General features: G+C 38.6%; 1 protein-coding gene across 1 annotated transcript in view; it reads left to right on the top strand.

Moving 5' to 3' along the window:
* The window catches only part of LOC126335952 (agrin-like), a 31844-nt gene extending 21560 nt beyond the window's left edge, over positions 1–10284 (top strand). Inside the window, exons 6-10 of the mRNA XM_049999429.1 lie at positions 2963–3044; positions 3713–3958; positions 7825–8014; positions 8257–8404; positions 8817–10284. Coding sequence (XP_049855386.1) covers positions 2963–3044; positions 3713–3958; positions 7825–8014; positions 8257–8404; positions 8817–8974 — 824 coding nt within the window. The 3' untranslated portion in view covers positions 8975–10284. The remainder of the gene's footprint in view (positions 1–2962; positions 3045–3712; positions 3959–7824; positions 8015–8256; positions 8405–8816) is intronic.
* Positions 10285–11275: the final 991 nt, after the last annotated feature.

The raw sequence follows: 11275 nt of genomic DNA on the forward strand, positions 1-11275 counted from the left end.
CGCTCAGGGACAAAATAAAAGGGTGCTCTTGGTAATCAAGATTAGACTGACAGCAATGAAAATAATTTCAAACCAGGTCACGATATGTCGGCTATTTCTATATTGAGGTAGTCAAATTAGTGTTAAACTATCTGAAACAGTCTTCTCGCTCACACGTTCCTCCTCGAATTTTGGGATGAGACTTCTTAGAATATTGTACCAAGGGTTCAGTTTCGACGCGCGGATTGGCCACGCGGTTAGAGGCACCATGTCACTGATTGCACTGCCTCTCCCGTCGGAGGTTCGAGTACTCCTTCGGGCATGGATGTGTGTTGTTCGTAGCGTAAGTTGTTTTAAGTGGTGTGCAAGTCTAGGAACCTATGACCTTGGCTGTTTGATCCCATAGGAACTCACACTCAATTGAACGCTTTAGTTCAGTTTCTCTGTTTTGCCACAGTACCCTTCTGTCGTGGCCTGCCAAAGTTTCCTCTCATTGTCAGACACTAGGTCTTCTGTATCTGTTCAACTTTCGAACGGTGTACTCATTTCTCTCACGTCTCGGCATCCCTTGTTTGGTGTTGCCGTATTTATTTAAGAAAAGTAGCAATCTTTTAACACACTGCACGAAACGCAACATTCACCGTATTACAGAAAAAGGGTACTCAAGAACTGTGGAGGTAAGAACACGTGTTCTAGTGAGGTGTCGTATGCGAGCGGAGGTTTATCAGGCAAGAATTGGCGCCACTAGTCACCCTTTGCTAATAGTCTCCATATACTGCAATGTCTCGTGACGGTCTTCGGCAAACAAGTGCACGGGGATGAAATTTTCACTCTGCAGCGGAGTGTGCGCTGATGTGAAACTCCATGGCAGATTAAAACTGTGTGCCGGACCGAGTCTCGAACTCGGGAACTTTGTCTTTCGCGATCAAGTGCTCTACGAACTGAGCTACCCAAACACGACTCACGCCCCCTCGTCACAGCTTTAATTGCGCCTGTACCTCGTGTCCTACCTTCCAAACAGTGCAGAAGCTTTCCTGCATACCTTGCAGAACTGCAAGGTATGCAGGAGAGCTTCCTCGATGTCGCTGCAGTACACGGCGGCTATAGTTAAACTTTTCTATTTGAGCGGTCCCGCATTACATACGAGTGATTGCAGAACAATGAAAATTTAAGGGAACATTTGTAAAAACATACAGAGGAATATAACGAATAAACCATTGAAATGTACAGATTTTAATTTCTACGTCAGACATAATATTTGCTAACTGAGTACCATGTTCACGTTCCAGATTACAAACGATGCTTACTGTGATGAGCATCTGCTTCGACGACAGCCTAAAACAGTACTAGAGATTGCTCTACCGCTGTCGAAACAACGGTGGGCCATGAAATGTTCAGCTGTCGTAACACAGCACGTGCACTTTCTGAAGATAGCACATTGCGTTCAGCATTCTCAACCAAGGCAACAGCAACTTCTTCAACAGTTTGAGGCACAATTGGCCGACGGCCAATCCCAAGGGCACCTCCCAAATCACCAGTTCTTTGGAACTTCTTTATCATGTTCTTCAACTCCGAGGGGAAAAAGCACCTCTCCGTGCTCCTTTAATGCGTCGATACTCTAACGACCGTTTTATACGCTACCACCACTGTGGGCAACAAACTAACTTAATATTCTTCCAGTCGTAGTACGGCATCAGTCTTTGTCACACGACGTTTAATGTGATCATTCCACTTAAAACCCCTCCAAAAGGATATGCTATTGTCAGTATAATAATGGTCGTATCACACAAAGTTAGGATACCCAAGAAGCCACTCTATAAGAAAGATGCCATTAATTTATATTTCCCATGCCTACCTAGACCTTCCAGATATCTGCAGGTGTTGAAATCAAAAAGTCTGACTCGTTACCTGTTTTGCTTTGGGCTAGAACAGAAGGAAGGACAATTCTGATCTAACACCCCTTCAATGAAAAGATCATTAACGACGCAGCGCAAGGAAATCCACCTCGTCCATTTCAAATAAACTATCCCAGCAGGAAGCCTAGAGATTATGGAAACCACGGAGAATCTGAATCAGGATGGCTGGACTTGTAGTCGAATACCGCTCATCCCTATTGAGGCTATAGTGCTATAGTGACAGAACTACCCTGTCCGCTCTTTACATAATACTCGACCTCTCAAGAAACAACAACTTTGTGGCACATGAGGTTCCTCATAAAGACATGTTTTATAAGTCGAAACGAAGAAATTGGCTGAACTTTTGGATTCACACTTCTGTGAAACTTTTAATACTTCATGAAACATGTAGTAAGCAGATCTACCATTGGGGGTAACGTTGCTAAACTGGTCTGCCGTGATCTCAGTGACACGACAATCTAGGAACTCTGCATCTATCCTTAGCTGTAACTCTGCAAACATTCCACTGAACATTGCACAACGAGCTGTTCACCTCATGTCAGCTCTGCACTGTATGAGAGCCCGGGGTCCAGATTCGTAGACGCTGACCGAGGATGGTTTCCTCAGCATTTTTCCGGATTTGGATGAAGACGAGACGCTAGGAGGACCATATTTTGAATTTTACATCTTGCGAAGCTGCTCATGTTTTACTATTGTGACGACGACACTCTCAGTATGGGACAGTACAGGTGTGCATCACGTACCCATCTCAATGATAGGATTCGTCACTGTAATTACTTGTTACTACGGCTAATTAAATTTCAAGGGAGTACCTTTCGATCTGTTTCCTGAGTTCAGTCTAGTAATTAAATAAAGAATGATTCCTCGTTAGATTAATTCTCACGAAAATCAAGAGATATTTTATCGACCGTTATGAATGCTCTCTACCCTAAATGATTGAGCCCACAATAAGGCGGTATTAATTCGATTGAGTGTGAAATATGTTTGCAGTACTGTAGGTTTCTGAATTAAATTCGAAATTTGAAAGAAAGACAATATTTCTTACGCTTATTGCATTTTGATTACAGATACTGAAGGAGCTACTGACTCGACGTCAGTGAAGTTCACTGGCAACACTTACGTGAAATTGTCACTCGCTGTAGATACAAGGTAAGTTATCGATACATATTTCTTTTAGCTAAAGCGCAGACATATGTTAAGAGATTGCTAACACTGAATGTGTGACAGGCGAAGAATAGTTTGCACCAACGTATTCGCAACTTTCTTGGCCAATCATTGGGTCCATATATTGTTCGTAGTCTTGATAAAAACCAATTTTTCTTGTTTCGTACTTGAAGCGTAATCCATTCTTGCAAGTTTCACGTACGTAATCCATTTACCATTTATGTTCACCTGCAGACGTCATTCATTATGAATGCCACGACATTCTTACACTGAAGCTCGTTTTGTTGTATAAGATTTACTTCAAATAGACGTTCTGCTGACTGTGTAAACTGTCATACTGTATGCAGAGCCTATGGGTGTAAGCCGAAGCAAGTCACTAATAAAGTAACTACACTGAAAATGTGCTTCGGTTTTCAGCTATATTTACGTGGCGATACCTAAAAGTTTTTCAGGTTTTAAAGAACTATCTACTTTAAGCATAACCGCAAAACTGCATTGCTAAGGATTTTACAACTATGATACCGTATCCTTCTCTTAATATCGATACACAAGATGAAGACTTTATTATAATAAAACTAAAATTAGAGAACTGTACTTACTTCAGTTTTACTGATACTATATTTTCATTTTATATACTATATTTTTATTTTCAGTAGTAATGGCTCCATGAAGCACGTAATAAATGAGACATTCATGTATAGTGATAATCAAGGAGGAAATGAAAGAAACCTTGATATAACTGGAAATGAGATTTACGAACATAGCGATTACGATGAAGAAGACAAGGATGACGATGAGAGTGACATAGGCGGCAATCACTTCATAGAAGGAGACACCTCATTTTCTCCTGAGAAACAGCCTGACTTTGAATATCTGGCACATCATACTTCGCCAGTTGGGTACGTGATCAATGATGTATTTATTTCATATTAACTTTTAATTACTGAAGAGTAAGTAGTTGGATAGTTATCTGATTTAGATTATATTAAACAGTTACGAAACAGTGTTATTACATTTGCTACCTATCCTTCACATCTATCTCTCTCTAAACAGATTACGTACAAGTCAGTCTGAAAATAATTTCTCATCTACATAGGTTCAAAATTTCTGTGATTTGTTGGTATTCATGCTTCGGTACCTTAATAAAAGACATTGATAATATTATGGGTGAATGACATTTGTCCTGTAAAGAAATGGTCAGTAAGGTACATAATTTAGTTATACTGGAAGGGCATAAACTGCCATCTTGCTAGTAGCGAAATCTTTTAGCAACTTATGGACTTAGACATTTACATCACATATAAAGCTATTAATGAAGACAGTATATCAGTTTCCAAATGCAGGAGAATTAGCCATCTAAATCACAAATGCATACCTGAAGCTATCCTAATTTAAATGCTGTTTGAAGTACCAGTGACAGGAGATAATTTAGGACAAAGTAGGTTTCTTAATAAATTAGTTAATATAAAACACAAATAAATAATGTGAGGCGAAGGAAAATTTCATAAGAATATTAACAAATAATGAACAAACTTTTTCGTGACGAAATAAGAATCTTGTAATCAACGTTGACGACATATAATATTTTGTAGGACTATCTCCCCCCATGAACTATGGACCTTGCCGTTGGTTGGGAGGCTTGCGTTCCTCGGCGATACAGATTGCCGTACCGTAGGTGCAACCACAATGGAGGGGTATCTGTTGAGAGGCCAGACAAACGAGTGGTTCCTGAAGAGGGGCAGCAGCCTATTCAGTAGTTGCAGGGGCAACAGTCTGGATGATTGACTGATCTGGCCTTGTAACGATAACCAAAACGGCCTTGCTGTGCTGGTACTGCGAACGGCTGAAAGCAAGGGGAAACTACGGCCGAAATCTTTCCCGAGGACATGCAGCTTTACTGTATGATTAAATGATAATGGCGTCCTCTTGGGTAAAATATTCCGGAGGTAAAGTAGTCCCCCATTCGGATCTCCGGGCGGGGACTACTCAGGAGGATGTCGTTATCAGGAGAAAGAAAACTGGCGTTCTACGGATCGGAGCGTGGAATTTCAGATCCCTTAATCGGGCAGGTAGGTTAGAAAATTTTAAAAGGGAAATGGATAGGTTAAAGTTAGATATAGTGGGAAATAGTGAAGTTCGGTGGCAGGAGGAACAAGAGTTTTGGTCAGGTGACTACAGGGTTATAAACACAAAATCAAACAGAGGTAATGCAGGAGTAGGTTTAATAATGAATAGGAAAATAGGGATGCAGGTAAGCTACTACAAACAGCATAGTGAACGCATTATTGTGGCCAAGATAGATACGAAGCCCACACCTACTATAGTAGTACAAGTTTATATGCCAACTAGCTCTGCAGATGATGAAGAAATTGAAGAAATGTATGATCAAATAAAATAAATTATTCAAATAGTGAAGGGTGACGAAAATTTAATAGTCGTGGGTGACTGGAATTCGGTAGTAGGAAAAGGGGGAGAAGGAAACGTAGTAGGTGAATATGGACTGGGGCAAAGAAATGAAAGAGGAAGCCGCCTGGTAGAATTTAGCACAGAGCACAACTTAATCATAGCTAACACTTGGTTCAAGAACCATAAAAGAGGACTGTATACATGTAAGAAACCTGGAGATACTGACAGGTTTCAGATAGATTATATAATGGTAAGACAGAGATTTAGGAACCAGGTTTTAAAGTGTAAGACATTTCCAGGGGCAGATGTGGACTCTGACCACAATCTATTGGTTATGACCTGTAGATTAAAACTAAAGAAACTGCAAATAGGTGGGAATTTAAGGAGATGGGACCTGGATAAACTAAAAGAACCAGATGTTGTACAGAGTTTCAGGGAGAGCATAAGAGAACAATTGACAGGAATGGGGGTAAGAAATATGGTAGAAGAAGAATGGGTAGCTTTGAGGGATGAAATAGTAAAGGCTGCAGAGGATCAAGTAGGTAAAAGATGAAGGATAGTAGAAATCCATGGGTAAGAGAAGAAATATTGAATTTAATTGCTAAAAGGAGAAAATATAAAAATGCAGTAAATGAAGCAGGCCAAAAGGAATAAAAACCTCTCAAAAATGAGATCGACAGGAAGTGCAAAATGGCTAAGCAGGCATGGCTATAGGACAAATGTAAGGATGTAGAGGCTTATCTCACTAGGGGTAAGACAGATACTGCCTACAGGAAAATTAAAGAGACCTTTGGAGATAAGAGAACCACTTGTATGAACATCAAGAGCTCAGATGGAAACCCAGTTGTAAGCAAAGAAGGGAATGCAGAAAGGTGGAAGGAGTATATAGAGGGTCTATACAAGGGCGATGTACTTGAGGACAGACGAATGGAAAAACTAATAGAAGCTGACCTCGGGGAAGATCAGTTTGGATTCTGTAGAAATGTTGGAACACGTGAGGCAATACTGTCCCTACGACTTATCTTAGAAGCTAGATTAAGGAAGGGCAAACCTACGTTTCTAGCATTTGTAGACTTAGAGAAAGCTTTTGACAATGTTGATTGGAATACTCTCTTTCAAATTCTGAAGGTAGCAGTGGTAAAATAAAGGGAGCGAAAGTTATTTACAATTTGTACAGAAACCAGATGGCAGTTATAAGAGTCGAGGGACATGAAAGGGAAGCAGTGGTTGGGAAGGGAGTGAGATAGGGTTGTAGTCTCTCCCCGATGTTATTCAATCTGTATATTGAGCAAGCAGTGAAGGAAACAAAAGAAAAATTCGGAGTAGGTATTAAAATCCATGGAGAAGAAATAAAAATGTTGAGGTGCGCCCATGACATCGTAATTCTGTCACAGACAGCAAAGGACTTGGAAGAGCAGTTGAACGGAATGGATAGTGTCTTGAAAGGAGGATATAAGATGAACATCAACGAAAGCAAAACGAGGATAATGGAATGTAGTCGAATACAGTCGGGTGATGCTGAGGGAATTAGATTAGGAAATGAGACACTTAAAGTAGTAAAGGAGTTTTGCTATTTGGGGAGCAAAATAACTGATGATGTTAGAAGTAGAGAGGATATAAAATGTAGACTGGCAATGGCAATGAAAGCGTTTCTGAAGAACAGATATTTGTTAACATCGAGTATAGATTTAAGTGTCAGGAAGTCATTTCTGAAAGTATTTGCATGGAGTGTAGCCATGTATGGAAGTGAAACATGGACGTTAACTAGTTTGGACAAGAAGAGAATAGAAATGTGGTGCTACAGAAGAATGCTGAAGATTAGGTGGGTAGATCACATAACTAATGAGGAAGTATTGAAGAGGATTGGAGAGAAGAGAAGTTTGTGGCACAGCTTGACCAGAAGAAGGGATCGGTGGTAGGACATGTTCTGAGACATCAAGGGATTACCAATGTAGTATTAGAGGGCAGCGTGGACGGTAAAAATCGTAGAGGGAGACCGAGAGATGAATACAGTAAGCAGATTCAGAAGTATGTAGGTTGCAGTAGGTACTGGGAGATGAAGAAGCTTGCACAGGATAGAGTAGCATGGAGAGCTGCATCTAACCAGTCTCAGGACTGAAGACCACAACAACAACAACAGGACTATCTGTGACAGGAGAGGGCAATTAAAGTGCTGAGTATATTTAACGTACTTATTTCATTCTTCAGTAAAATTTATTAGTCAGTCTTTCTTTGTTATGCTACCTCATAAAGAGTAACAATAGACTAATGATACGGTCACATTTTTTTCTAAATTAGCACCAAAAATATTCCAAAAACCATTAATGTGTTTTACATCGCAATCTGTCTTATATTTCAGAGAAATAAATTGGAGATTTTTTCATTATGAGGTCACATTTCACACACTGGAAGCCAGCGGCCTTCTCTTATGGAATGACAGAAAGACTAGGCACAGAAGTAATTATGTGGCTCTTGCAATTTCTGATGGGTATTTGGAACTTAGGTATAGACTTGGTAAAACCAAATATTCAGCTTCACTTCAGTCGAAGGTAATAATGAAACAACACTGAGTATCATCTTTTTGTTATTAGTTTAATCAGCATCATGTCCTTTTACAATCCTTAATGTTGTAAACAAGAAGATACACTCTAATACTCTCATTTTGAATATTTGTTTAAATTCCTGTAGTTGAACATGGTTCTGAAAGTTGTCGTAGAAAAGACACTTTGAACTTCTATTTACGTAAGTTTAATAATGCTGTATGTATGCTGTAACAAGAGCGGTTTTCCAGGTTTATGTAAGCGATGGAAGAATACATACGGTAGTGGCAGAGATTCACTGGAAATACAGTTTTCTCCAAGTGGATGATGAACATCCGAAACAAAAATTCACTAAAGGCAATAATATCAGACGATCCTTGGTACAGGATATATGGATAGGTTAGTATACAATTATACTGCTTAAACTACTCTCTTTTTACTGTACTTTGCTAATGCATAAGTATATGTACATTTCTTATGCAGTCATTACATTAAATATCACAGTATACTACATTAAATATCACATTGTTCATTATTATCTGCAATAGTCTATACAAAGACAAACAATGTAACTTATATTACTGCCAATGCCATTCGACACAGCAGTCAGCAAGTAGCAAGAACTATGTCAGTTAGTAACAACAATGGTGATACAGTTGAGAAAAATTGAGTTACAAAACAGTGAGTTACACAATAAATAACTCAAACCATGATAACTGCAGTGGAAAAATTTTGTGACTAATATGTCGTTGTTTTGAGTTTCAGCTTGTAATCTTATCATAACGTAATGACATACATGTTTTGTTTATAGGTGGAATGGAAAGCTTACCATCAGGACTACCAACGGCATACTACTCAGGATTTGTAGGCTGCATGCACAGGCTCGTTGCACAAAAAGAACTAATACATCTACAAAGTGGAGAGGCAAGCAATATTACACTTTCACACTGTAATGAGAATGAAGTGTAACCGGTGCTTTATGTCGTGTAAGTTTGAAAACGAGGATCATGTTGATGAGAAATCATTCCAACTATGTACACACAAAACCTCTATTCCTCTGTATTTACGTATGTCAAACATATCTGACCTATGTGTCATGGGATCACTGTACCGAATAGTGATAACTCAGTAACTATTTGTAATGTTAATGGTGCTATATAAAAATACATTGTGACTGCTGGGTTGGGTACATAAAAGTAAAATACCGCGCGAAATAAGAAACATATTTCTGTTATATAATTTGTAGAAGTTATACTCTGACTAAATCAGACATTAAATTCTGTCTACATTGGTGTACATATCTGTATAGTGCAAATGAAGACTCATGAAATTAATATCATGGCCTGCAGACTAAATGTAAAAAGTGGCACAGCAGCACAGGACATTCAGAGTTTATAAAGGAGATTACTAAACGCGCTTCTCGGACGGTTTGACACCCTTGCATATAAATTCTGTAAGAATTAAAACATTTAATTTTGCTGTATGTTATCGTTACACAGAACAAAAATGTGCATCACTACACCCCTGTAGGTATTTGTATAAAAAATTATTATATACTGAATAATTATCACATGAAAGAATTATCAGAAGAACCAGTAGTTATTATCGATATTCACACAATGGTTACACATATTGAGTATAAAATTGTTTTGAAGTTGTAGCGACACAGTGTACTACAGAAAGTCGTGAACAGGAAAACATTGTTCATCAAATTAGCATCTATTTTGTTTGAGATATTAAACTATTTAACGAAATCATCAAAAAGTCTCCCATAAAGAAATACAGAGAAATATTTAAAAAATAACAATCCCAGAAACTACAGTTTGTTTTGTGTTGCCGTTGACGATGTTCAGAGACGAATTTTCTTCAGTCAGTAATCAATTTGCTAAACTTATGCACGAACACTGCAAGCTGTGATTTATTGTGTATCTTGTACACATCTCAAGTCTATGAAACCAAAGCGCTTCATACCATATGCTCAAAGTGTCTCTATCCTGTTTGCTTTACTATGCATTTATTTATAGTAACAATTGACTTTATTGAGTGTTTCTATGAAGAAATGAAAACCCTAATATTGCAGGTGCCACATACTGCCAAGTTTTCTACTAAGCGACCTACCTTCTCCAGAAATAATCAGTATTACACGAAATTTTGTACAAAGTCTTCAGATTTTTGTATGTGATTCTAAACAACGGCTCATAAAAATTGTATATAAGAATTTGTAAGAAACATGAAAACTATTGGCGCTTTCCATTACATATATTTTTCGCAGAAGATGCTAAGCGCCAGTAAATATGTATGTTGTGATTGTTGTGAAATAAAATGTATACAGTTTTGTTACAAAATATAGTATGTTTGTCGAAATTTTATTATATTCCTTTTTATTTTTACTATACATAAAGGACGATCCTGCCATATGTTTTCTACTGTAATTATCAATGTTTAAGACCATAGAAGATAGTTCATATGTTAAAAAATTGGCAACGCTATTTGTGAAAAGAAATATATTCACCTGCCCTACCACATATACAACAAGACAACAGTAAAACTAGCTTTTGATGAAGAAGTACGTCATTCAAAATTCAGTTTTGTAGCAATATAATGAGCTGCTCTCATTGTCGGTGAGATTTAATCATATGCCCACCTCTGTCTAATATCAAAATATCTTTATTTCTGTGAAATACAATTACATTTGTTGGCTCAAATCGCAGGAAAATCCATCGCGGAATCACGGAATAGGTAGCACGGTACAGCAACAGGTTAAAATTGTATGGCAGGCAAGGATTCGATCCTTAGTATTAGTTGTTGCTGGGCTGCAAGAGACCAATTTCAGTACCTGGAAATGAACACGATTCATAGGTCGAAGTTGGCACGGATCTCCTCCAACCTAATTCAAATTTCATACAGTCCTGTACATTCACTTCTCACACACAGTTAAAACTGATTGCCTTCTGAAGAAGTAATAGATTACACAGGTCTCTCTAGACGGCATCGGTTTTCTTTTTCCTTGTACTAAAACCAAGTTATTTTATGCGTGTTCCACGTCATGTTACTTCACGCGGAATCGTGACTTCTACAGACAGATAGGAGGATCGGCGTTGGAAAGTCAGCTAAACCTAATACTGTCTGTTTATTCGCCGTACAGTGCGAAAAGCAGGTACTCGACTTGCCACCCTGGAACCGTAGAGTGTAGATCAGGTACGTGGATGACTACTTCGTCACGTGGAAGTATGGTGAGGATAGGTTTGGTGACATATTTGGGTTTTATGC

This window comes from Schistocerca gregaria, chromosome 2, assembly GCF_023897955.1.
Source record: "Schistocerca gregaria isolate iqSchGreg1 chromosome 2, iqSchGreg1.2, whole genome shotgun sequence".
Taxonomy (NCBI): domain Eukaryota; kingdom Metazoa; phylum Arthropoda; class Insecta; order Orthoptera; family Acrididae; genus Schistocerca; species Schistocerca gregaria.